General features: G+C 61.0%; 2 protein-coding genes across 4 annotated transcripts; both read right to left on the bottom strand.

Moving 5' to 3' along the window:
• Positions 1–10,021: 10,021 nt before the first annotated feature.
• On the bottom strand, positions 10,022–16,212 carry RIN1 (Ras and Rab interactor 1). Its single transcript, XM_008147035.3, has 10 exons — positions 16,106–16,212; positions 15,787–15,967; positions 15,575–15,689; positions 15,414–15,486; positions 15,223–15,314; positions 14,318–15,067; positions 13,769–14,074; positions 13,342–13,473; positions 13,080–13,231; positions 10,022–11,975 (listed from the first exon to the last, which is right to left on the bottom strand). Exons 1-10 carry the CDS (start codon positions 16,192–16,194, stop codon positions 11,511–11,513), a joined length of 2,355 nt encoding a protein of 784 aa, XP_008145257.2. The 5' UTR covers positions 16,195–16,212; the 3' UTR covers positions 10,022–11,510.
• A 936-nt stretch (positions 16,213–17,148) lies between these two features.
• BRMS1 (BRMS1 transcriptional repressor and anoikis regulator) lies at positions 17,149–23,905 on the bottom strand. Of its 3 annotated transcripts, none has more exons than XM_054724972.1 (11): positions 23,768–23,905; positions 22,304–22,636; positions 20,934–21,079; positions 20,738–20,828; positions 20,461–20,588; positions 20,207–20,286; positions 20,031–20,127; positions 19,398–19,490; positions 18,536–18,600; positions 18,098–18,137; positions 17,149–17,725 (listed from the first exon to the last, which is right to left on the bottom strand). In XM_054724972.1, exons 2-11 carry the CDS (start codon positions 22,375–22,377, stop codon positions 17,718–17,720), a joined length of 822 nt encoding a protein of 273 aa, XP_054580947.1. In that variant the 5' UTR covers positions 22,378–22,636; positions 23,768–23,905; the 3' UTR covers positions 17,149–17,717. The 3 variants fall into 3 exon arrangements, with proteins under 3 accessions (XP_054580947.1, XP_054580946.1, XP_054580948.1); XM_054724971.1 differs by having other exon boundaries at positions 17,149–17,642; XM_054724973.1 differs by lacking the exon at positions 22,304–22,636 and having other exon boundaries at positions 17,149–17,642.
• Positions 23,906–24,343: the final 438 nt, after the last annotated feature.

The following is a 24,343-nucleotide window of genomic DNA, read 5'->3' as shown; positions in this document are numbered from 1 at the left end:
GGCCGGGGCCGCGGCCGCTCTTGACAGGGGGCGGGCCTGGGGCCTCCGGGGGGCGGGCCGGGGGCGGGCCCCGCCGGACTGCAGCCTTGTAAGGAGTGGGCTGGGGCCGCCGCCAGCTCCCCGCTCCCGCTCCCGGGGGGCTGCCCGAGCAGGAAGCAGGCGGGCGGGGGGCAGGGTAGGGGGTGCTGGGGCTGGGGGCGGGGAGGGGAGGAGGAGCGCTCGGGGGCGGGGAGTCCCGGCGGGGACCAGGCTGCCGGGAGAGGCTGGGACCCTCGGAAAACTCCCGCGCCGCCCGCGCCGCCCGGGGCTCTTGGCGTGGGGTGAGGTCACTTCCCAGAGACCAACCGTGACCCAAATCTGGACACACCAATCTCATCACACCCCTGAACAGTCTCACAGCCCGACAGCTTGCCATACATGTGGGAACATGCTCTGACTCATGCCCTTCACATCACACACGTGTGTATGCTCCTCTCCCCACACAAGAGCTCTCTCCATGGACCAGATTTGCACATAGTCTGACATGCTAAGCCCTTCCCCTCACTATAGACCCACGCAGGCCTGCAGCCCCCTTCCCACACAGTCACGTGCTCTGACATGCTACCCCTAGGTGCACACACATTCTACATGCCCTAACACATGGCAGCGAGCCCCTTGATCACAGCATGCACAGACTTCTTTTAAAAATTTTTTTTATTTGTTGATTTGAGAGAGAGAGAGAGAGAGAGAGAGAGGGAGGAAGGGGGTTGGAGGAGAGAAAACATCAATGTGTTGCTCCACTTACTTATGCACTAATTGGTTGATCCTTGTACGCGTCTGTGGGGGGATCCGGCCTGCAACTTTGGTCAGGCTGACACTCGAACCAACCGAGCTCCGGCCAGGGCCAGGCACAGCCATCTTCAATCCCTCGTTTATATACTAAACTCCTGCCTCAACCTCCCCCTCACCCCAAGCTTCCTGGCTCCAGCTGGACTGGGGGTGTGTGTGGAAGGAGGAGGGGCAGGGGGCTGCTCTCCCTAAACCTCTGCTCAGCCTGGGGTCCTGGGAACCTGGGCTTAGAGGGAAAGCAGGCCACCCCCAAACAGGAAATGCTTCTCTGGGCTCCTGCTGCAGGAGGGCAGGGTGTGGGGGGAGGGGGGAGGAGGGCTGGCCCCTAGGGAACTGGTGAGAGACCATGTATGGGCATGGGGCACACAGTGACACACATGTGTGTATGACACAGGCATCACACGTGTGGAGCCCTCCCTGTCGTCAGGGCCTGCTGCGTAGGCCTGGCCAGGGTCCTCTCCCTGCCCCTCGTGGAGGCCTCTGGAGGCCTGTGCACTGAGCCCACGGTCCAGGGTGGCCCCTGGGGAGCTGGTGGTCAGATTAACCCATGCACACCCACTGCACTCTTGGCAGAAGTTTGATCTGGGGGTGGGGACCTGAAGGAGAGGTTCTGCCCCTCCACGGGCTGCCCTGGTCCAGTTTTTCACTCTGCCGCTGGTCTGCTGTGTGCCTGCAGGGAAGTCGCTAACCCTCTCTGGGTCTCCATTTTTATGTACAAAACGGGGGTAATGAGTCAGGGCCTTTCTGCTCAGCAGGGCTATTGTATCACAGCACTCAGTGTTTGCAAATGTGCTTTGTCAGCTGCAAAGCATGAGGCAAGTGTTCCTTAGTCTTCCGAGCAAATCTGGGTGGGGGTGGGGCCCAGGGCCGCTTTGCTAACCACCTTCCAGTGCCAGGGCAGGCCCTGCACACACAGCCAGGCCCCTTGAGAACCAGGGCTTTCGAAGTGCTTGCTCTATGCCCAGAAGGTGGTTCTGTCAAGGTCTACATCTGTGAAGCACGGACAAGGTCTACCCGCTTCCTGTGAGGAACAGCAACATGGGCAGTTCGGCCTGTCCCTGGCTCAGGCCCAACGCCTTGAGATCATCCTTGACTCCTTTTTCTCCCACACCCCACTCTCTCAGCAGGTCCTGTGGGCTTCCCCTTCCAAACAGACCAGAATCTGTTTCTCACCACCTTCTTTGACATCCTCCTCTGGCCCCTACTGTCATCTGGCATCTAGATTCTCACAACAGCTTCTCCCGAGCCCCTCTTTGCCCGCTCCATCCTGCCAGAGGGATCCTTTTAAAATCTAAGTCACGTTCAGTCAGGTCCTGCTCAGAACCTTCGAGGTCCCCGTCTCACTCAGAGGAAAGGCCAAGTTCTCAACCACAGCCGCCAGCCCTATGGGATCTACCCCGAAACTGCTCATCCCAACCCCTCCACCCCCCCTTCTCCAGCCGCTCCGGAGCTCCGGGCTGTTCCCGAAACTCACCAGGTTCATTTCTCCCTCAATCCCTCTGCCTGGCTCCTCCCCACCTGGACCACTCTTCCCGCAGTTATTTGAATGCTCTGCCTCCTCACTCCCTTCGGGGCTCAGTCCCAGTGGCAGTCCCTGACCACCTTCCCCTCCCCCACCCCAGGGCTCCCAGGCCCCAGTCTTGTTCCGTGTTTCCCCTTTGCCCTTATCCCTATCTAACATGGTATGTATTTACTTGTTGGCCTGAATCCCTCAACAGTCGGGGATTTTCAACCTCGGCACTATTCCTGCGCAGGTTGGGTAATTATTCCTTTTCGTGTGCTTTGTAGGATGTTTAGCATCATCCCTAGCCTCTACCTAGTTGCCGGTAGGATCTCGCCAGTGGGACAATCAAAAATGTCTCGACATTGTCAACGGTCATTTCTCCTGGGGGCAACATTGCCCTCAGTGGAGAACTCCTGCCCTAGGAGACGGAGCTCCAAGAGGGCAGGGTCACTGTCTTGTTCCCTGTTGTATCCCCTGAGCCCGGAAAGCTCCTGGCCCATAGATGCTGCTGAATGAATGAATGAATGAATGAGACTTAGTTAAGTAAGGAACCTGGCTCATAGCAACTACATGAGGGAAGCTGGGATTCTGCCTGAGCTCACTTGTTTCCTCCATTTACCCAGCCTTCCCCAGAAGTCAGACCATCCTAGAATTGGGAGGTCCCTGAAAATCAGCAAGCCTTCTGCAGATAGGGAAAATGAGGCCCAGGGAGTCTCAGCTATCCTTACCTGAGGATATTTTTTCCATTGATTTTTAGAGAGAGTGGAAGGGAGAGAGGGAGGAGGGGAGCGAGAGAAACACCGATGTGAGAAAAACACATTGATTGGTTGCTTCCCGCACACACCCCAACTAGGGCTGTGTATCGAACTTGCAACCCAGGCACGTGCCCTTGACTGGGAATTGAACCCACAACCCTTTGGTGCGCAGGCTGGTGCTCTAACCATTGAGCACTCAGCCAGGGCGGTTTCCTGGCTCTTCTTCTACCTCTCTGGCTGCAGCGCCCCAAAGAGTCATTTGAACACAGCCTGAGAATTGGGCATGACATCGAGGAATGAAGATGGGAGGAAGGCATGACGGGAAGAAGGCACAGCCTCGTCAAAGGGACTGAGGTGGAAGAGCCCAACATGTGTTTGGAGAACACAAAGGACTCCCCTGGGCTGGAGTGCGGGACATCTAGAGGGACGGTGAGGAGTGGAGAGGCTGGCTGAAAGGCTGGCCTCTATTGTGGGGGCCGAGGGGAAGGAGCATGACAGGAGATCCCTGCGGCTGGTGTGTGATGGGTGGAGAGGGGACTGGAGGCCAGGGACCAGCTATTGTTGCAATAGTCTGGGAGAAGGGAGGGAGCTGGCTGGAGAGCTGGGCAGCAGGGCGGGCCAGGCTGGGGGAGGCAGCCTCTGGAGGCTCCTTAGGGGCGGCCCAGAGCCTGGTCCAAGGGTGTGGCAGGCCCAGTCATGATCCGGGCAATGGCCAGTGCTGGGGCGTCTGAGGGGAGGCTGCAGGCCGTCTGGCTAGTGGGCGTGTCAGGCCAGAGGTCAGGACTCCAGCCCTACTGGGGTGAGGGGTTGGGGGCAGGCAAGGGAAGCAGGAGGAGGAGGGTCACAGGCCAATTTCCAGATGGTCTGGCTGAGCCTACTTGCAAATGGAGGGAAGCTTGAGTCAAGAAATGGGAACCATGGTGAGGAGCAGTGGGGAACACCTAACCCCAACAAGACTGAGGGTTTGGTAGATGGAAAGTGAGACTTGGAGGCATAGCTGGGTGCCCAGCTTGGGTGGGTGCCTGGCACTCGCCTGCCCCGTCCAGGTTGGGAGAGGTGAGGTTGAGGCAGTCTAAGAACTTCCTGTCCTAGTCAGGATGGGGGATGCAGGGGCACAGCATCAGGGATCTGGGGTGAGAGGGTAGAGAGGGACTGGTTGTGGTCTTACTCTTCCTGTTGGTCCTGCTCAGCCTGACTCATCTCAGTTCCCCCATTGCACAGAGAAAATGCTAACTGATGCAGCAAATGCTTGGAGGCTGGGGAGGTGGAGATATGGAGGATGCACGGAAGGGTGGAAGCAGAAGACTGGGTGGATGAATGGATGGGTGGACAGATGGATGGGTGGACAGATGGATGGATGGAAGGGTCGTTAGATAAAAGAATCAGTAACGGATGGATGGGGTAGAGAGATGGATAGATGGATGGAGGAATGAGAAGTGGATGGACAGATAGATGGCTAAGTGGATGGGTGTGTGGATGAGATGTTGGATTCAGGCAGAAGTGCTAGCTCATAATCAGCCGCCACCATGATGAAGGGCAATCTCAGAGTGCGGCTCCGTGGATCTGCAGGAGTGCAGTCAGGTGGGCGGGACAGCTCGGCCACCCCTGGCTGGCTCCCGTGCGATGCCCACCACGCAGCCTGTTTTCTCTGCTGGGGCCTGAGGCCAATGTGTCTCCCTGCCTGGGGTGGGGACTGCTCAGGATGCCAGGCTCAGCTCACATAGGGGGTCAAGAATCTGGGGTTCCCTGCTCTGATCATGGCCCTTATGGGGTGAGCTCACCTCAAGAGGCGCATGAGCCCTAGCCGGCTTGGCTCAGTGGATAGAGCATCAGCCTGTGGCCTGAAGGGTCCCCGGTTCGATTCCAGTCAAGGGCACATGCCCAGGTTGCAGGCTTGATCCCCAGTGTTGGGCCTGCAGGAGGCAGCCGATCAATGATTCTCTTATCATTGATGTTTCTATCTCTCTCTCCCTCTCCTGTCCTCTCTGAAATCAATAAAAATATATTTTAAAAGAGAGAGAGAGAGAGAGAGAGAGAGAGAGAAAAAAGAGGCGCATGAAAACAGAAGCCCACTCTCCCAGAAGGAGCCTTGTCTCCCAGCTACTGGGACAAGCCAGATGGTGGTTTTGGATGCAGTGCGTGCGCCTGTGGGTGGGGTGACGGGCCTGCAGAGGGGCTGGCCTGAAGAGGGCCCAGTGGAACAACCAGGATGGGGGGAGGTCGAGTGTGATTAGGGGGCGCCCCCTGGGCAGGCATCCTAGAGAGCCTTGGCACGCCCCGCTGCTGAGCCAGCACATTGCTTTGTGTACAAATCACCTCCTTTCCTCCTTCTTCTTTTGTCCCCATCCCCCTATCTCCTTCCATTTCTAAATTCTTCCCAAACCACCTCGCCGTGGGGAGTGAGGGCCTACGGGTGGGCGGGAGGCGCCGGTTGGGTGGGAGCCACAGGAGAGAAGGTGGGAGAGATCCCAGGGCAGACGTGGGGAGGGATGAGAGTCTGGGAGGGAGGGAAGCGATTTTGGCCTCCTCCCCCTCCCCACATGCTGGGCCGGGCCGCACCCCATGTGCTTCTGGATGGGAGAGCCCCGTGGGAAGGGGGTGGTGCAAGGACTGGACCGGGTGGGAAGAGACAGGCTTGGGGTAGGTGGGGCTCAGGAAGAAGGGGTGTTATGCAGGCTTGGCCCCTGGGGAAGAGGCTTCTGACAGCTGGAGGTGTTTGCCACGGAGGGGGCTGTGTGTTTGCGGGTGTGCCCGGTGTCCGTGCCTGACCATGTGCGTGCTTGCACAGCCCGGCGTCGCTGTGGTGTGCACAGCTGGGTGATGTGTGTGAGTCCCCGTGGGCCCACACCTGTGCCCACAGCTGTGAGCGAAGAAGCATGGCTGCTCCCAGATTGCCCAACCTGGGCCCAGCTGGGGCCCCAGTCCCTTCCCTGGCAGATGCCTGACCTGAACATCTGGCCGCATCTGCCCACAAGAAAGGGAGTCCTGGAGGCGACAGCAGAGCTAGAAGGGTCCAGCCCTCCCGCTCCGTGCACACGGCCCAGAGAGGGACAAGGCTGGCACCAGGTCACATGGCAGATGGAGGCAGAGCAGGGACCATCCCCGTGTCTGGAGAGCCTAAACCAGGACAGAGGCTCTCCTGGTCCTCACCGTTCCTGCCCTCCCTCTGGTGTCCATCGCCACTGAAGCTGCATGGAGGGGCCCCGAGGCTGGCCCTGCCCTGGCCTTGCTGCGTGCTCCTCCAGGGAAGCCCCAGCTCACCCTCTCGGCCACACCGTCCTCGCCTGTGGAGGGGTGACTCTGGAGTGGACTCTGTGGTCCCTTCAGAGGCCGATCACTAGGGTGACCCACTCATCTCAGCTTGCTGAGGGCTTCCCTGGCCTCAGCGCTGGAGGCCCCTGTCCTGGCAGCCCCTCAGCCCACGGCCAATGACGCAGGTCAGTGGCTCTGTTGCCAGGGACGTTTCTTTCCACCAGGTCCTGCCCGCTGCTGCCCCGGTCTCAGCCCTTGGCCCTGGAACTGCCCCTTCTCTTCCTGCCCAGCGCCCTTTTCCTGCCCTCACTTCGCCAGGGCTCAGCCGGCAGAGCCCCCTCCTCCCTGCCCCCCCCCCCCCCCCCCCCCCCCGTCTCTGTGTCGGCGTTCCCAGCTCTCCTTCCTGCCTCGGTCTCTCTCCTGTCCTGTCCCCAGGACTGTCACCTGGTGGATTTCTGGAGTCTGTCTCCATTCTCTGCCCACTTCCGCGTCTCCCTCTCCATCTGGTGTCCTGCCCACTCTGTCTCCCCGATCCTAACCAGGGTCTCTGGCTCACCACCTTCCCTGGGTGGTCCAGGCCTCCCTCCGCGCCCCTGGCACGCACCCCCGGAGCTGGCCGGCTGGGGTGGGAGCCAGGTCTGGGGGCTGTGACCGGCAGGGAAGGGGAACCCAAGCAGACATGATATTTATGTTAGGACTTCAAAGTGGAGCAGAGCCTGAGGCAGGGATGGTGGGGGCGGCGGGGTGGGAGGCGGTGGGAGGGTGGCGGCAAAAGCCAGACTAAGGTCAGCCCCGGCCCCTCCCTGGGGAAGGTCTCCTTGGTGACACATACCTCCCGCATGGGACACTGACCCAGAGCAGGGACAGGCGGCTATTTTGGTGCAGAGTTCCAAGAAAGGCACTTCCTGTGCCCCGGCTCTACCCCAGCCCCATCCTTTCCTCCTGTCACCCCGCACGAGCAGCTCGAGCAGCTCGGTCCTCTGAGCATCGCGGGCCTGGCAGGCAGGGCTGGGGGCAGAGCCGAGGGCTCCACCTCAGCAGGAAAACATCCCTGTGCGGCCGCCGGCCTTCTCGGCTCTGGCAGAAGCCTCTCCTGGCAGGGCGGCGGGGGTCTTTAACCCGGAGCCTGACAGGGCCAAGCGGGCCCAGCCCCTCAGGGCCTTGGGGTCCACCCGGGCTGAGAGCCCAAGGGGCCAAAATGGTCATGAAGGTCACCCCACCCCTGCCCCCACCCTTGGCCTAACCCCTGCTAAAGACACCCAGCTGCTGGACTAGGAAGGCGTGGGGTCAGGGGCCCAGGCCCGGGTGGGAGGGGCCCATTGTCTCATCCTGGGGCTCTGCTCTGGGTCCTCAGCCCTCCCAGGAGCCAGGCCCTTTGGGCGGTGCTGCCCTCAGGAAGCCCCTCTCCCAGTCTAGAGGCTTGTTCTGGACCCAGGACCCTCTGGTCTGAAGGACCTAGGCCCCCAAAGTCCCAGTCCCTGAGCCAGTCCCCACCCCCCACCCCATCCTCCATCCTCCATCCTCCCCAGGCCCTTCCGGTGAATCACTCGGGCTGGAATCTGATGAGCTCAGGCCTCCCCACCCAGCGGGCCGCTCCTGCTCCGCCCGGCCAGTGGGGTCGCCACCCCGCCCCCCCCCCCCCCCCCCCACACACACAGGGGTCTTTCCAGCAGCTCCCAGCCCTCATCAGAGTTCCCCATGGGGCAGGGTGGCTGATGGTGGCTGAGATAGGCTCGGGCTGGGAGTGAGATTAGTCAGAAGGGCTTGGCTCTCTTCTGCACGATCAAAAGTATAAGAAGTACGTGTGTGTCTCTGAGTTTGTGTCTGTGTGGGTCTCGGTGTCCGTGCCTGTGTGCCGTGTCTGAGCGGGGACCGGGTGTGTCAGGCAGTCCTGCACGGTTAGGTGTGTGTTGTGAGGTTTCTGTGTAGCAGGTCACCACGTATGTGTCAGCCTGTCCCTGTGTGTGTGTCAGGGAGTCACATTCTGAACCGCAGAGGAAATAGCCGAGGGAATATCTGTGAGTTGGAAGATCCAGGGATGTTTGTGGGTCGGAGGAGGGGCCTATGTGTGCCCCTGTGTCCCATCCCGCAGGGCACAAATGGTGAACCTGTCAGGGTGTTCCTGTTAAGGTTGGGGGTGCCCGGGTGTTCCCTCACATGAGTGGCAGGCAGGGTGTCACCCACTGCGGATGTGAGTCAGGGTGTTTCTGGGTGTGAACATGGGCCTCGAAGCCAGGGCAGGGTGTTGAGCACTCCGTGCTGAAGGTCGTGGACTGCCTTCCTGACCCCCCCACCCCCCCGCCCCGTCCCGAGTGGGCCCTCGGGCCAGCCCACACGCCCCGCTCTGACTCCTGTCCTGCTCTGACTCCTGGGCCTGCCTGGCCCCTCCCTCAGCACGTTCCGACCTCTGGTCTCAGGATCCCCGTTTGGAGGACGGTTCCCAGGCCCAGGGCCCCGGCCCCACTGCAGAGCTGCTTCTTCCTGGTCAGGCTGGGCGTGGTCCTCTGAGTGCCCTGGGTCCCTGGGTGGCCCCAGGTGAGAGGGGGGCCTGGCTTGAGGCTGGGAACAGTGCGTGCTGCCGCCTGGCGGTGGCTGAGGAGAACGCACTGCCCACGCCCAGGAGCCCCGATGACTGTCCCGAAGCAGTCACCCCGCAGGAATTCTCTAAGTGCCAGTTTCCGGCCGGGCATTGTTCTAGGCCCCGAGGCTTAGCGGGAACCAGGACACCCTGGCTGTGGCCTTCTGGCGGGGCAGACAGACAATAAACAGGCGGCTCTCGGGTGATGAAGGCAGCACTGCCCAGGGAGGAAGTGGGTGGGTGCTCCTGCGAGGTCCCAGCGCCGGCTCGCTGTTCCAGCGGGCGGTGGACTCCGGCCCGGCGTGGCGCCTCTCAGAGCCCCGCTTCCTCTTCCAGAGGCCAAAGGTGGGAGGCTGGGGTTCGGTCGGGCAGCGCAGATTCTGATTCCTCCCCAGATCACATCTGTTCCCCTCTGGCCGGGGCGGGGGTGCTTGGTCCAGACAGACACTCCATAGATTATTGCCGAGTGGACGGGTAAAGAGTCCTTCTGTTTGGGAGGATTGGAGAATCAGAAGCTCCACAGACCCTGGTGTTCGAGCCCCGTAACAAGCCCCTTTCCCTGAGCAAGCCTCAGTTTGCTCACCTGTAAAATGGAGACAACGAGATCAGTCTTAGACCAGCCTGTCACTGCCTTCCCTGCCTGGAGTCCCAACACCTGTATAATGACCCTGTTTATGCTGATTTACCCGGCCTGGACCTGACCAGTCAGAATCTCTTAAGAAGATAAATCAAAAGACCCAGGCAGCAGGCAGGGCCTGGCAGTGCTCTGCTGAGCCACTTCGGGGTGGTGGGGTGTGTGTGTGTGTGTGTGGGGGGGGATGGTGCTGGATTCCCAGAGCCAGGGATCAGGACTCCGCAGGGGAGGGGGATGAGAGCGGCGTGCAGAGGCCCCCGATATAGGGGCCCAGAAGCCTCAGCCAGTCCCAGTTCCTGCTCCCCATCCAGCCTGGGGCTCTCCGAGTACCCCCTGCAACCTTCCAGGCCCTTGCTCTCCGACTGAACTTGCAACATCCTGTGCTTGGTTCCCAGACCCAGCCCTCCCTTGACCTCCCAGCTCCCCGCCTCACTGCCCTTCACTGTCATCAAACTCCAGTCGGTGGACAGTGTTTATTGAGCGCCCGCGGAGTGTCCAACACTGTGCGAGGCCCTGGGGGTGGGCGAGGGACAGGGAGGGAGGCACCAAAAGCCCGAAGGGGAGACTCCCTAACCTGCGAGAAGCTTGGGGGAGAGGGTGGAGGTGGGAAACGCTGCCTGTGGCCGGGCGAGACATTTGGAAGCCCCGCACCCGGGCTGCATCTGGTTTGTCTGTCTGCCCCACGTCCAGGCCTCCACCTTCCAGCTGTCACCTCTGACGGGCGGGCGCATGTCCCTTAGTGGGCAGCGGGCTGGGGTCCTCCTTCAACCAGGGGACAGTTCCTTCCCAGGCAGTGGTCCCGGCGAGGCTGGCCGCGTCCGGACCCCTGACCCCGAGGCAGCTGAGGGCCCGCAGCCTCAGCCCCTGCCGTCCCCCAGGTGCCCGGTGGCTGGCTGCCAGCGCAAAGCCTGGGAGCCACCCTCGCCTCTTGGTGTCACCCACTCCGCAGCTTCCTGGGCCACACGCACCCCCTGGTGGCTGTTGCCGGCACTTTCTTTGCTCGGATTTGCTGCCTGCTCTGCTGGGCCTTGAGGGTTAATTTATTGGTGGCTTAGAAGGGCTCTAGGGTGTAGTTGGAACCTGATGCCCTGGTTGGGGTGGGGGCACCCCTAATGGCCTGCTGTGTGATATCTCAGGAGTCACTTTCCCGAACGTCCGTGGGTAATAGCACAAACTCCCGTAAAGCTCTTGAGAGGTCCAAAGAGTGAAGTGCAGAGAAAATGGTTTCCAAGCCCCCCTCCCCCATCCATTTGAAAGCCGCCTTCCTGTCCAAGTCCCCTGGGATGCCAGAGGGCCCGGGAGGTCGGCCCATCTTGGGAAAGAATAGAACTTGGGTGCTGCTCCCTCCAGCGGGACCTGCCCTCCGGGGTCTCCACGGGCTGACGGGAGGGTGTCAGCCTCAGCAAGTGCAGCGAACGACCCTTGACCCTTGGAGCGGGGGGAGGCTGACATCCCACCTCCTTCCCTCCCTTTCCCATGGTCTGAGTTCTGCTCTGCCAAAAAACCATCCATCTGGACGCCTGGAAGGTTTCTGGGAGAAGACAGGATGGCATTGCACCCCCACTTTACAGGTGAGGGCACTGAGGTTTGGAGGTACAGTCCTCCAGGTGGCCTGGAGCAGGGCTGGCCCAAGCCCCTGCTGCCTCCTGAGTCATCCTGACACCGGGAGGAGGTGGAGTCTCTCACGGCCTTGAAGCCCCCAGCTTGGAGGGCTGCCGGCCTCCGGCTAGGCAGAAGCGTAAGAGGCAGAGGCCCTTGGGCCCTTGGTCTGGGGGTCCCCATGCCCCTCAACTTCACTCCAATGCCGCAGATGCAGCCAGTCCAGGCACTTCCCCGGCAGGTGTGGTCAGAGATGAGCAGCAGAGGTGGAGGCACAGAGTGAGTGGGGCTGAGGGCTCTAAAGGCCTTCCCAGCAGGCTCAGAGTTTTCGGCCCCAAATGCCCCGCTGGCCACTCCCAGCTACTCCTCTGCGGCCTGGCCTCCCTCAGCCTCCAGCGCACTTGGCTGAGCAGGGCCTCCCCTGGCCTGGCTCCCCGCCTGCTCAGCAGTTGTCACCGGGACTGGCTTTGACCTCGATGTCCCCATCTCCCTGCCCCCTTTCTCCTCCCTGCCTCCTGCCTCTGGCTCCCTGCTGCCCTCCTCCGTTGCACCCCCAAGGGAGGCCCCCGGTGTCTCGGGCCGCTCTGCCTGGCGGCGGTAGACAAGGTAGCCAGTTGTGGGCAGCCTGTGGGCCAGGGCTCCCGGCGGCAGGCGGTGGTAGTCCTGCTCCTTGTACAGGAAGAGGCCAAAAGCGTCCGGCTGGGCCACTCGGAACTTGGTGGCACAGAGCTGGTTCAGGGTGGCAATCGAGGCCCCTGGGGGCACGGCCAGGGTCTTGGAGGTACAGCCACTGCTGGGGTCCTGGTAGGCTACTCGGAGGAGATGCTGTGCAGGAGGAGAAACAAACACAGAAACTCAGCCTTGCTTGGTACGTATCTGGCTGCAAAGCTTGAGGCCCCGGTTTAGGCTCTGCAGAACCAACTGGAAAAAGCTTTATGGACAAGGTGAGGCCCTAGGGGGGCCCTGAGGAAGGGGGCGATATGCTTAGGCTGGTGGGTCACACGGCAGGCTGGAGGGATGGTCCCAGCAGGCCTACAGCCTGGCCATCACACTCAGATGGAGCTAACTCTGTGTCCTGAGCATGTGCCCTGGTTTTAACTCATTTAATCCTCCTATCAGTCCCAGGAGGTAGGTACTATTATCCCATTTTATAGATGAGAAAATTGAGGCTCAAATTAGTTACCTAACTTGCTCAAGCTCCCACAACCCGAAAGTAGCATAGCCCGGATTTGAACCCAGGATCTGGCTACAGTCTGGACTCTTTTTAAATATATATTATATATAAATATATATATATATATATATATATATATATATATATATATATATTATTGATTTTTACAGAGAGGAAGGGAGAGGGAGAGAGAGTTAGAAACATCGATCAGCTGCCTCCTGCACACCCCTACTGGGGATGTGCCCGCAACCAAGGTACATGCCCTTGACCGGAATCAAACCTGGGACCTTTCAGTCCGCAGGCCGACGCTCTATCCACTGGGCCAAACCAGTTAGGACTACAGTCTGGACTCTTAACCAAGTCTGAGAAGGGCGGCGAGGATGGTGAAGGTCAGGGATGGTGTCTGGTGAGGGGAGCTCGGGCTGGAAGCCTGAGTCCAGGGGTGGGCAGGGCCCCAGTTGGGGCTGGAAGCCAGGATTTGAGGCTTCAGCCAGCCACCTGTGTCCCATTCCCTTTCCATGCCACGCCTCAGTTTCCTCATCTGTGAAATGGGGTAATGATGGCCCTGTTTCTGTGAAGATTCAGGGCTGAGCGCCTAGAGCACTGGGCACAGTGCTGGCACGTGGGACGTACTCTCTCCAGAAAGGCTGTCTTGACCTTGTTCTGCGTGGGGTGCTGTTCCTATTGCAGGGGGCGCAGGACCAGCCTTTCCCTGCTGGGACTCAGTTTGGGTGGATGGCATGGAGCCCTGTTACCTGGAAGCTGTGGGTGGCGGGCAGGCGGCGCTGTTCCCAGAGGCTGAGGGAGCGCTGCAGCTCCTGTGCGGGGCTCAGGGGGAGCGTGTGGGCCTGGCCCAGGCCGCTCAGCAGCGCCAGGCTGGCAGAGAGGCTGGTCAGGTAGTAGCCGCCTGGGACACGGGGAGAAGGGAGGATGGGGTTGGGTGACATGTTCCCTCTCCCTTCCCTGCTCCAGCCCCCCTCCCACCCCGACAGGAGTGCATGTGTGTGAGTCCCTCACCCTCTCCGGTGAGCATGGTGGGCTCCAGCAGCTCTGACATGTACTCGGCCTCCAGCAGCAGCTCAGGAAGGTCGCAATGGGCCAGGACCAGGCTCAGCAGCGGGAGGAACTCGTCGGCCCCCGCGCCCTCTCCTGTGGGGTGGCGGAGAGGGAAGCTTCAGGCTCCTCTGAGGCCTTGAGGTCACAGTCCTCCTTGCCTTAGACAGTGACCCGCCCCTCCACCTGCCAGGCCTTGGGCAATGTGATCTCTATGGCAACCAGGAGCAGGGGCTGGGGCGAGGATGCTCTACAATCGGGGCCTCAGTTAGACCACCTGTGAGATGGGAGGGTTGGACCCATCGTTTCCCCAGCTGTGCCTTTCCCGAAATCTGCCTGGAGGGGCCTGCCTCTGACAGCAAGGAGCCAGCGGGGGAGGCGGGGGGTGTACCCAGGTGGGTCCTCAGGACTGTGTAGAGCAGCTTGCAGGCCTGCAGGAGCCGCTTGACCTGGGCGTTGGGTGAGTAGGTGCGGAGTAACTGCAGCAGCTTCTGGCGCACCTGCTCCGTCTCCACCGGGGAGGGCAGGCTCAGGCGGGACCCGAAGGCTGCAGGGCCCTGGGCCCGGGCCAGGCGGAGGCCTTCAGCCAGGCGGCCCAGGGAGCCATCGGCGGAAAGCCTGCGCTGCAGGCGGGCCACCAGGATGGGCCGGAGAGGCTTGAGCACGGAGCGATGCAGGGACTTCTCCAGGACGCGTTCTGGGGAGCAGAGGCAGGCCAGGGGTCAGGGGAACCAGGGCAGGGTGCGGGCAGAGTCCAGTGAGACAGCGATGAAGAGGAGGAGGGATCTTGTGAGACAGGAGGGTGAGGGGAGAGGAGTGGGGAATGAAATTCACGTGAAGGGGTGAGACAGGCGGCACTGTGGAGGGGAGAGTGGCCTGGGTAAGGGCTGAGATTGTGAGAGACGGGGCTGAGCCAGCGAGAGCCGGGCTGCAGTCTCACCCAGCCTGTTAGGCGGCAGCAGCTTCTCAGGGCCCAGCTCGGCGCTCAGCATGACCTGGGCCCTGCTCAGTGCTTCGCGGACACCCTGCAGCTCCTGGGGCTCCGGGCCGGCCCGCACCTGGGTCAGCAGGTCCTGGACCAGCTGGCCCACCGCGGTGTGGCGGTCCTGCATCAGTGCCGAGGCTGCCCGTTCCACCTGCCGCTCAGGTGCCAGCAGAGAGCAGAAGGCAGAGCTCATGGACCGAAGCAAAGGCCGCCTGCGGTTCCTGAGACTCAGGCGGGGTGAGGTTGCGGGACTCCCCTGACAGCCCTGCACCCCCTCCTCCTCCTCGGAGCTGCTGGGGGAGCCACAGTCCACCTCCTGGAGGGAGGGCAGGGGAGGGAGGCTGGGGCCGGCTCCCCCTGGCACACGGTACCCCACTGAGCTCTCCCTCCTCAGCAGCTGTCGAGGGGGCATCCTTTCCGTCTGGCTGGAGGCTGCCCCTGGCAGCACTGGGACCGGGGGCGGCGGCACAGCGGGTGGAGACAGGGGGCTGGAGGTCTCCGTGGATACGCGTACTTTGAAACTCCTCTTGAATTTCTCCCGCTTGGTGGGGCCCAGATCCCCGGGGAACAGGGGGTTGAAGAAGCACAGGGCGGCCCCGGTGCCCTGGTCCAGCTCTTGTGGGGGCCGGGGCTTCAGCCGGGGCAGCAGCGGGCCTTCGGAGGGGCCTGGCTGAGCCTTGGTGTTGAGGGAGGAGCTCCAGAACTCTAGGGGAGAGAAACCAGCTAGGGCCTCAGGGAGACGGAGGGGATGTGCCCAAAGGAGGGCAAGACACAGGCTCAGGCTGTGTGCCCGAGTGCCTTCCCTCTCCCCCTGGGCCTCAGTCTGTCCACCTGTGCAATGGGCAGCAGGGGAGCCTTACCAACGCCTAAATGGGAGATGGCCTCCAGCTCCTTGTGGGTGGCTGCCTGCCGGATGGCTCTGGGGAGCTGGAGCTGGAGCAGCAGGATGTCCCTGAGGCCAGAGAGGGACAGATAAGTGAGGGGTGCCTGGGGTTGTCGGGCTGGAAGGACAGGGTGTCCCTCGGACCCCGGCACCGGAGGGCAGGCTCACCGGCTGTGGCAGTAGGCGCAGATGAGCTGGACGAGGTCCGGGAAGACGAGCTCAGATCCCTCCAACGAGACGCCTGGGAGATGGGAAGTGAGGCTGTTCTCTGGACTCCCCCCGGCCCAGCCTCTGCTTCCAGCCCCGTCCCTCCGGCCAGTCCCTCTCACCCCCAGGGCTCTCCTGGACGTAGTGGCTGGACACAAAGGAAGGGCCACTGGCCTCAGGCAGCCTGACACACAGAGCTTGGCACTGGCGAGTGTTAGACTTCCGCACCAGGAACGTCTGAGGACGGATGGGTTGGCGCTCAGGACCTGCGTGTCCCGCTCCTCTCCCTCCCACCCTCCACCGGCCAGTCTCCGGGGGCAGGGGCAAGACTCACCCCCGGGGGCTCGGTCCTCAGCACGTGCAGCGCAGCCGCTGCGTTGGCCCGCAGCTGCAGCCACACGGGCCGCGTGAGCAGCAGGCGCTCCCGCAGGCTCACAGTGCGTCCTGGCCGCTGGGGCCCACCTGTCTGCCCCCCGCTGGCGTCGGGCACGTCGTACATCGGGCCCTGGGCTGGCCTGGAGGCAGGCACCAGACCTAAGCAGGCGGCCCGCGGCTGGGCCCCTCGCCCAACCCTTTCCCCCTCCTCTGCCCTGGGACAGACCGGCCCGCGGTCTCTCCCTGCCCCTCCAGGCTGCCCCTCCAACTTCACTAACTTTTCTCTCTCCAGGTGCCCAGGTGCAGAGGAGTGTGACGGGCTGGGGGCTCTCAGGGGCCCTGCTCCTGGCTCCCCAGGGGCTTCCATGGCGGGGAGCTCCTTCGGTTACTTCTGGGACTCAGGAAGGCAGTCCAGCCCCCAAGGCAAGAGCATTCCCGCTGGTGAGTAACACTTCCTGAGGGCGGTGCGCCCTGTCACACCCCGCCAGTTAACTCTTCTGTGTCCACTCGGCCGGGCAGCGCCCACTTCCTCTGCGTTCTGGGGCCCGTCTTGGGGGACAGGGATCCTTCCCAGGCAAGTGCTCCAGCTGTAGGGCTGCCGCCTCTACAGAGCTCCCCGCAGCAGCCGCCTCAGACCACGGGTGGGAGGGGAGGGGTTAAGTGGGGCCCCCCTCCTCCCCCTCTGCCCAAGCCTCCACGCCCTTGGGGCACCTTTCACGTCTGTGGTCAGTTGCTCAACTGTCCACATTGGGGTCACCTTGTGAAAGGGTGCCTCCTGATGGTCACAGATGACTCATTCCTCAGTCTAACTGGGGTTTTGGGATTTCAGGTTGCCATGGAGAAAGGATGCCTGTCTCCATGGAAACAAACCCCTTTGCTTAACTGAGGTTCTGGGGGTGGTTCTAACAATCAGCACTAAACAGGGGAGTCTGGCTGTGAGGTGTCAGCACATGGCACTGCTGCCGGCTGCCTCCCACGCACAGGCCTTGCCAATCCGCCAAGTGACGGGCAGGTGCAGGCATGACCCAGTCTGCACACAGCACTCAGCCCCCTCCCCATCTGCGGCCACGTGATCCGCCTGTGCCACATGCTGCTTCAGACTCTGTCACCAGCACCAGGCAGTCCAGGGCCCAGCTCCCCACCTCTGGGGGGATGGGCCATAGGAGAGCCCCCCTTTTCTGCAGTCTATACCCCAAGTCAGAGTGGGGAGGCTCCTGCTGGGTAGTAAGGGGTACCAGGGGCCCCAGAAGAGACTGCCTGTTTCAGACACTCCTCACGGGAGCCCTGACTGCCTTGCAAGGTAAATCAGACACACGTTGGGTCACAGCAGAGACCCAGGAAATGCTTTAATTCCCGTCCCCGCAGTGTGGGCGGCAGGCACCAAGGACTGCCTTGAGAAGACCTGGGGAGCCCGCCTTCTCAGCATGGCAAGAGGCAGGACAGGCCCCTCCGCACCCGCCCCCCCCTGCAACAGAATTTCTGGTTCAGAGTTCCCATGAAGTGGGTCCAACACACTGGCTCAGTGACTGGGGAGCCAGGTCCAAGGTCAGCAGGAAGGATGTGCTTTGGCTTCAGATGAGGCAGGTCTTCTTTGCCAGGGAGGGAGCCAGGGGGCTGACCTTCGGCAGGGGAAGGTAGGGGGCTGGTTGGGGATGAGAGACTCAGTCTTGCCTGGCTAGGACTGCTCGGGCCACAGCTGTACAAGCCCTGAGCAGGAGCAGAGGAGTCCAGACCAGTGAGGGCTGGAGGGCAGTGCCCAGCAGCAGCCCTGGAGAGCCGGCTAGAAAGACCCGAGGGGCTTGTCCGTCTGCCTCTCTGCAGTAGGAAAATGTAAATCCGGGTTTTGGTGCCTGTTGCTCCGAGGGGCCCCGCTGGCTGTGAATCACAGGGTCATGGTCCTAGGGGTACGTGGGAAGGGAAAAATCATTGCAGGAGAGAGAAAGCCAAGAGGGAGTAGCCACTTCTTCTGGGGAAATGAGAGGAATGGCCCGGGTCTGCCCCTCATCTGTGGGCCCATCAGTACCTGGGCGCCCGCCCCCAGCTGCTGGGGTTAGGGCACGGTGGGAACTCCGCGTCCTAACCCCATCAGCTGAGAGCTTCCCCACCCCCACCCTGGCTCCTGCTCCCAAACTCCCAGTGCCCTCAAGCCCAGACTCTCCGAACTCTCGGGCCATGGGTCTGACACGGCCATTGCCTCTCCCTGGGCTCCTTTCTGGAGGCTGGACTGCGGGGAGGGGTGGTGGGAGGTAGGAAGCCCCCATGATCCTTACCATCGGATTTTCTCTTCTGAGGGGACACGGCTGCCCTAGCCTGGGGTGGAGAGAAGAAAAGCCCCGTGAGAGCCTGCCTCTGCCTGGCAAGTCCCCTCCACATCAGCCTCTCTGGGTGGGGGCTGTTGGGCCAGTGCTGCCTGGGAGTGGGGATGGGGAGGGCATGGGAAGCATAAGACACTTTCTAGACAAAGCTCCGATGTGCCCTCCTGTCAGAGGCCAGCCCAGCCCAGCTGCCATCCCACCTTCCCCTTCTCCCATCCCATCAACACCTGCCCTGGAACGAGAGAGGCCAACAAGACTGGCAGCTCCCTCCTCCAGGGCAGCCCTGGGCAAAGGAGGCGTGAGCTGGCAGTGGTGCCAGGGAACCTCGGAAAGGAGGGTGGGAGCCTGCAGAGCAGACCTGGCGCCTGGGGCAGGGCCCTGCACGAGACCCACCTTTTTGATAGCCGTCCAGTCCTCCAGGATGTCGATCTCCTGCAGCATGTACACGATGTACGGGCCTGCAACAGGGTCAAGGAAGCAATGCCCGAGGAGGGGCGGAGCCTCGGCCGGCGCGCGAACGCTCGGAGAGGCAGTGCTCAGGGCGTGGGCTGGAGCTTGGGCTCCACCCCTGCCTCTTGGCCCCCAGGTTCTCTGGGGGGGCGTGTGTGGCTATGGCCTATTTCAGCGAGTCCAAGAGGGCGGGGGTGGGCCCCAAGCCTCACCCCTACTTCCCCTACCTTGGCTCCCACTCATGCCCTCTCCCCAGCTTCAAGATCAGTAGGCCAGGCCCATCCACCTACTCAGGGACCTTGCTCCGTCTACTCCTTGTCCCCCCATGTGGCCCCTCCCCATCTACACACAGAATCCATTCTGAAAACTCTGGCTTCCCAGGCCCCTGGGGACTGTCCACTGTCCTCCCATAAGCTGCACCTGATGTCCCCACGCCCTCAAGTCCGTGCGGACCAGGTTCCTCCCTCCCTCCCTCCCTGAACCCGATTCCTAAGGCCAGGCGGCCGGTGCCCTTCGGCTGTTACTGCAGGAACCAGGGCAGGGGGCTGGGGAGCAGGGGTGAGAATTCAGGTCATCTCTGTGCTGGGCTGTGCCAGAGGGAGAAAGGCTAAGGTGGGGCAGAGGCAACTACTCCCACATGCGGGTGCCCCAGTTTAGACCACAGGGATGCAGATGAGAGAGAAGCCATAGCTGTCGGGGGCAGACCAGGCGAGGTGTGTGAGCAGGCTCCCGCCTGAGGTTCCCAGGCATCGCTGCCCGCTCACACCCGCCTCTGCCCGCTCCGGCCCTGCGGGGGGAAGGATACCAGAAACGAGGGGCGCCTTCTTCCTCTTGCTGGGCGGCAGGGAGTCCCAGGTCCGTGAGCTGCCTCTGGTGTGCAGTTTGTCATCCCACCACTCTGTGTCCCCAGACCCAGAGTCAGGACCGTGGTGCTGGCCCTCCCAGGACCCCCCCGCCCTTGTAGCCTGCCCTTCCCCACCAACCAGCTCCCAGGACAGGGGAGAGAACCTGAGTTCAGGTCCCAACCGCACAGAAGTAGACCTGGAGAAGAGGTCGCTGCACCTCTATGGGACTCCGTCTCATTTGTTTAGTGGACAGTGGGATGAGGACAATTCCTGCCGCCCCAGAGCCCCGTATGATGTAGGCACTATGGACATGGCGGGGACTGTGGCTACTTATGTGTGGGAGTGTCAGAATGTCACCTCCCATTCTGGAAAGAGAGCAAGGGCAAAGGAGAGCAAGGGGACCCACTCTTCCTGAACCCCCACTGTGTGCCAGGCACTGGGCCGGGCCCTTTCATGCCTGGCTTCATTCAGGCTCCACAAACACCCCTCTTCCTATCCCCTTGAGCAGGCAGGGAAGCTCAGGTCCTGGCAGGAGTGGGCACTGACAGAGCCGGGCCGGGGGCAGGGTGCTCGGCGCTGGCCCCTGGCCTCACCCGAGCTGATGTCCAGGCTCTGGCGGTCCTCCTCCAGCCTCTGGATCCGCTCCTGCAGCTCCCCCTGCAGCGTGTCATAGAGCAGCAGCTTCTCACTCTGGAAGAGGCGGGAGCAGCTCAGTCAGGAGGGACAGGTGGGCCACGTAAGTCCTCCTCCCGTGGCGCCCCTCAGTCACCTCCAGGTGCTGTTTAGCTCCCTGCAGCTCACACTCGTACTTATTCCTGATCACGTCCAGACAGAAGCCCTTGTAGATCCCTGCAGAGGGAGGGAGGGGGTTGAGAGGCCCAGCTTGGCCAGGGACTCCAGTGCCCCAAAAGGAGTGCTGGGAACATGGGCAGGACAGGGATGAGAGAGGAAGGGACCATCGGTTAGTAGGGGAACAGGGAGGGAGCCTGGGGGCCACTCCAGGGCACAGGACAGCCCACAGACCTGCCACCTGAATGCGAATCTTGAGGCTCCGCTGCAGCCCCCCCAGGGGCTCTGTGTATTCGGGCGCTCTCTCAGCCCCCACTTCCTCCAGCCGCACCTGCAGCTGACTCAGTCGTTCCCTGAACAACCTGGGAGGAAAATGGGCTCATCCGTCAAACACATACGGAGTACCTGGTCCATGACAGGTACTCACTCTGGCCTCAGCCACCTCTGCCCAGCACCAGGCCCGCCTCACCCCAAGTGCCTGGAGCCCCAGCCCCAGGCGTCCCACGCTCACTTCTCCTTTAGTTCCGAGAACTGCTTCTCCAGGTCCAGCATCTCATTGACGCACTCGCTGCGGCGCCGTTCGTAGTCCTCATCGTCCATCTCTGGGACAAGAGGGCAGTCAAGGCCGGCTGAGGCGTGGGCAGGCGTGTGCGCGTGGGCATGTGTGTGCGCGCGCGTGTGTGTGCGCGCGTGTGCGTGTGTGTTACCTGAGCTCTCCTCTTCGGACTCGGTCTGGCTGCCACTTCGTTCCTCCTCACTCTCTTCTTCCTCTCCGTTCATCTCGGCAGCTGAATCACCCTCGGCTTCCATCTCTTCTGTGTCTTTGCTTGAAGGCTGGAGCGGCATCTGGGCTCTGGATGGAGAGGGAGAGCCATCACTCGCCACCCCCCACAGCTCCAAGCAGGTAAGTGGCCACTCAGGGAGTCCAGCAAAGCCTGACCGCAGCTGGGGACAGCTGGGAAAGTGACTGGACTCGCCACAACCTGAGCACACACTGGGTGAAGCTGCAAGCGGCCCTGTCTGCACATCCCCATAGATGGGAGAGGCCGAGGGCGGGCTCCCCGCTGCCTATGGGACTTGGCCTTTCAAGGCCCTGCACCAACTAGACTTGAACTACTCGTCCAGCTCCTTCACCCCACGGTCTAACGGCCAATTCTCAAATACGCCAGGCACTCCTTTCCTCCCCCACCCGCCTCGTGCTGGTGCTGCTGCCTATAACGCCCTCCACGTCTCTTCCTGAGAACAGAACACTCCACAACCTCCTGTCTCCCACAGTGCCGTGTCCCGTCCCATCTCCTGCTTCCTCTGGGACTTCATGTCAGCAGTGCTCCCTTCCCGCTCTTGTATTTTCAACACTCCCTCCCGACAGTTCCTGCCCGTGGGACTTGAGGCGGGCGCAGGTGTTCCCTGACATTTCGGAAGAGCAGAAACACAAAGCTTCACCCTGTTCCATTGGCTGCTCCACACATTCCCCTCACGGCGACACCTTCCAGGTCCTGCGCACACTTGCTCTTCCTACTGTCACCTCCCACTTGTCCCCATTTGTTTCTGTATCATCGCTGTCGGCTGCAACTAATTCTGCAGAGTTAACTCATGATCCCCTTGTGACTAATGCCAATATTTATTTTTTAAAATATATTTTATTGACTCTTTACAGAGAGGAAAGGAGAGGGACAGAGAGCCAGAAACATCGATGAGAGAGAAACATCGACCAGCTGCCCCCTGCACACCCCCTACCGGGGATGTGCCCGCAACCAATGTACATGCCCTTGACCGGAATCGAACCCGGGACCCCCCAGTCCGCAGACCGACGCTCTATCCACTGAGCCAAACCGGTTTCGGCTAATGCCAATATTTTTAACGCCTATCATAGTTGCCTTCTCAGCAACGCCGAATACTATTATGCATTCCTTCTTATATTCACTCATCTAATATTCCTTGAAACTCTAATATATGCTAGGTACCATCAGACACTCTGGTAGGTGCTGGGCACAGCTGTGATAGACAGACAGATAATCTCTGACCTCAAGCTGTTTACAAGTTCCTGGGAGAAAGGGGCAAAGAAGCAGACCATTACTGTGATGTGAGAAGAGCTGCGAGCAGGGGCATATGGGAGAGGCATCTAATTGGGACCTGGAGTTGCTGCAGCATGAGGGCTTGCAGACGATGAGCTGATCTGGCTGAGGGAGGAACATTCCACGTAGAGCAGCATGTGCTAAGACCTCAAAATGAGGGGAGGGACAGGGTGGGGGCACCTGGGTCTAAGCCTCAGAAAGAAATCTGGGCAATGATATATAGCAAGTTCTTCAGACCCTTCGAGAGGGTGCAAGCAGCAAGGCAGGATGTGTGGAGTGAGAAGACATTCATGATGGAACTCTCAGGGTCACCAAAGGGGAAGAGGGTGAGAACCCTGCAAAGGAAAAGGAAATTACCAAGAGGTGGAGGAGGAAAAAACTCGATGTCATGAAGAGAATTTTAGAAGGAAGGAGAGGTGACAGTGCCACATGCTGCCAAGAGGTCACCTAACAGGAAGACTAACGGCCTCTCAACAGATAATCTCTGCCTGCAGGGGTTCTATTTCACGGCCAAGTTCTTCCCACTTCTCTGGACACTGTCTTGTCGCCACCCCTCCAGGAAGCCTAGTTGGTTACATTTCCTCTCTGTTCGCCCATCACATGTCTGTCCCCACAACCAGGAGCCTTCATCACCTAGCTAGCACAGTACTGGCTCACCTGATGACTGGAGGGTTTGCAAATACAAATTAAACGTCTGTGAGGCAGGAGTTGGCTTTTACTCTTGGTAGCCCCCAGGCCCATGTAGTAGTAGCAAACCCTGTTAACCTTCCTAGACAGCATTTCGAGTTTTGTAAAATAACTGGACTTGAGGAGAGTTTAGTCACATTCCTCAATGATTTCACAAATAATCTGAACCTGATCTGAAAATCTCGGTTCTCCAAACCAGTCTCCTCATTTCCATTCTCAAGCCTCGGTTTCAACAGTTCCCAAACTCTGCAATTCCTCTTCACTGTTAAATATATTTACTTGGTAAAATGCAACGTAATCCGGACCAGGAAGAGCAGGAGCAGGGGTTGGGGTGGGGAGTGTAGTTTACTCCAGGTGCCTCTTATTCTACTGATGAGCTCAATTAAATCACAACCTCCTCTCCTTACCCCAGGTGCAAAGAGAGAATAGCCATTGCTACTCGGAGCGCTGTCAAGATTGCTGGGGCAAGGGATGGGAAGGCGTTGTGCACATGCAAATCTTTTCAGAAAGTGAGCATCTCGAAGGCAGGCCTCCATGGTCCCCACCCTTGAAGAGGACAACTCAGCCCCTCCGCGGCGCGCCCGGAGCCTCCCGCCCCGCTCCATCCCGGGACGCGCGGCACGGGCAGGGGAATCACTGGCTCTTCCGCGGCCAGCTTGGGGCCCGCGGCCCTGCACGCGTCCGGCCCGTTAGGTCTCCGCTTTGGCCCTGGAGATTGGGCGGGCTCCGACCGACTAGCTGGAGAGACCGACCCGGGCGCCATGGGCGGCGTTACGCACCGCAGGGAGTGGAGCCTCCGGCCTCAAGTCCGAGACTCTCCGACAGGTGCCCGGTGCCCGCTGCTGCGGGTGCTGGCCGCCGCCCCCCGGCTCCCGGAACCGCAGCGCCGGTCCCTCTGTACTGGAAGGCGGGGCCTGTCCGCGCTTCCGTGTTCGTCATCAAGAGGTGCCCGTTGGGAAGCTCCCAATTGGACAGCTGGGGCGAGGCATGCTGGGATACCGCGCGCTGGTTTCCACAGCAACCAGTCGACAAGCACACTGGCCGTCAGCCTGCCGGAAAAAACCCTTGCGGCTTCCTTGCTGTACAGGTGGTGCCCCTTGGTCCGCGGTCACCTTCCTCCACCCGCCCCGCGGCGTGAAAGAGGCGACCCCGCGACCCCTCCGCCTGCCCGGTTCAGGAGAGTAATAGAGCCAACTGTAGTTGTGAACACTCATTTATTTACATTGTCATTGGTAGGCAAACAACCCAGCTCAGTCTATTCTAGGGTGCAGAACTCACAGACCCTTCCCTTCTCCAGAACTCGCGAGGCCTGGGAGAACCAGGAAGTTTAGGCTTCAGCCCAAAAGCTAAGAACT

This window comes from Eptesicus fuscus, chromosome 13 (genome assembly GCF_027574615.1).
Source record: "Eptesicus fuscus isolate TK198812 chromosome 13, DD_ASM_mEF_20220401, whole genome shotgun sequence".
Taxonomy (NCBI): domain Eukaryota; kingdom Metazoa; phylum Chordata; class Mammalia; order Chiroptera; family Vespertilionidae; genus Eptesicus; species Eptesicus fuscus.
Note: the sequence above shows the minus strand (reverse complement) of the source record. Positions and strands in the feature narration are given on the sequence as shown.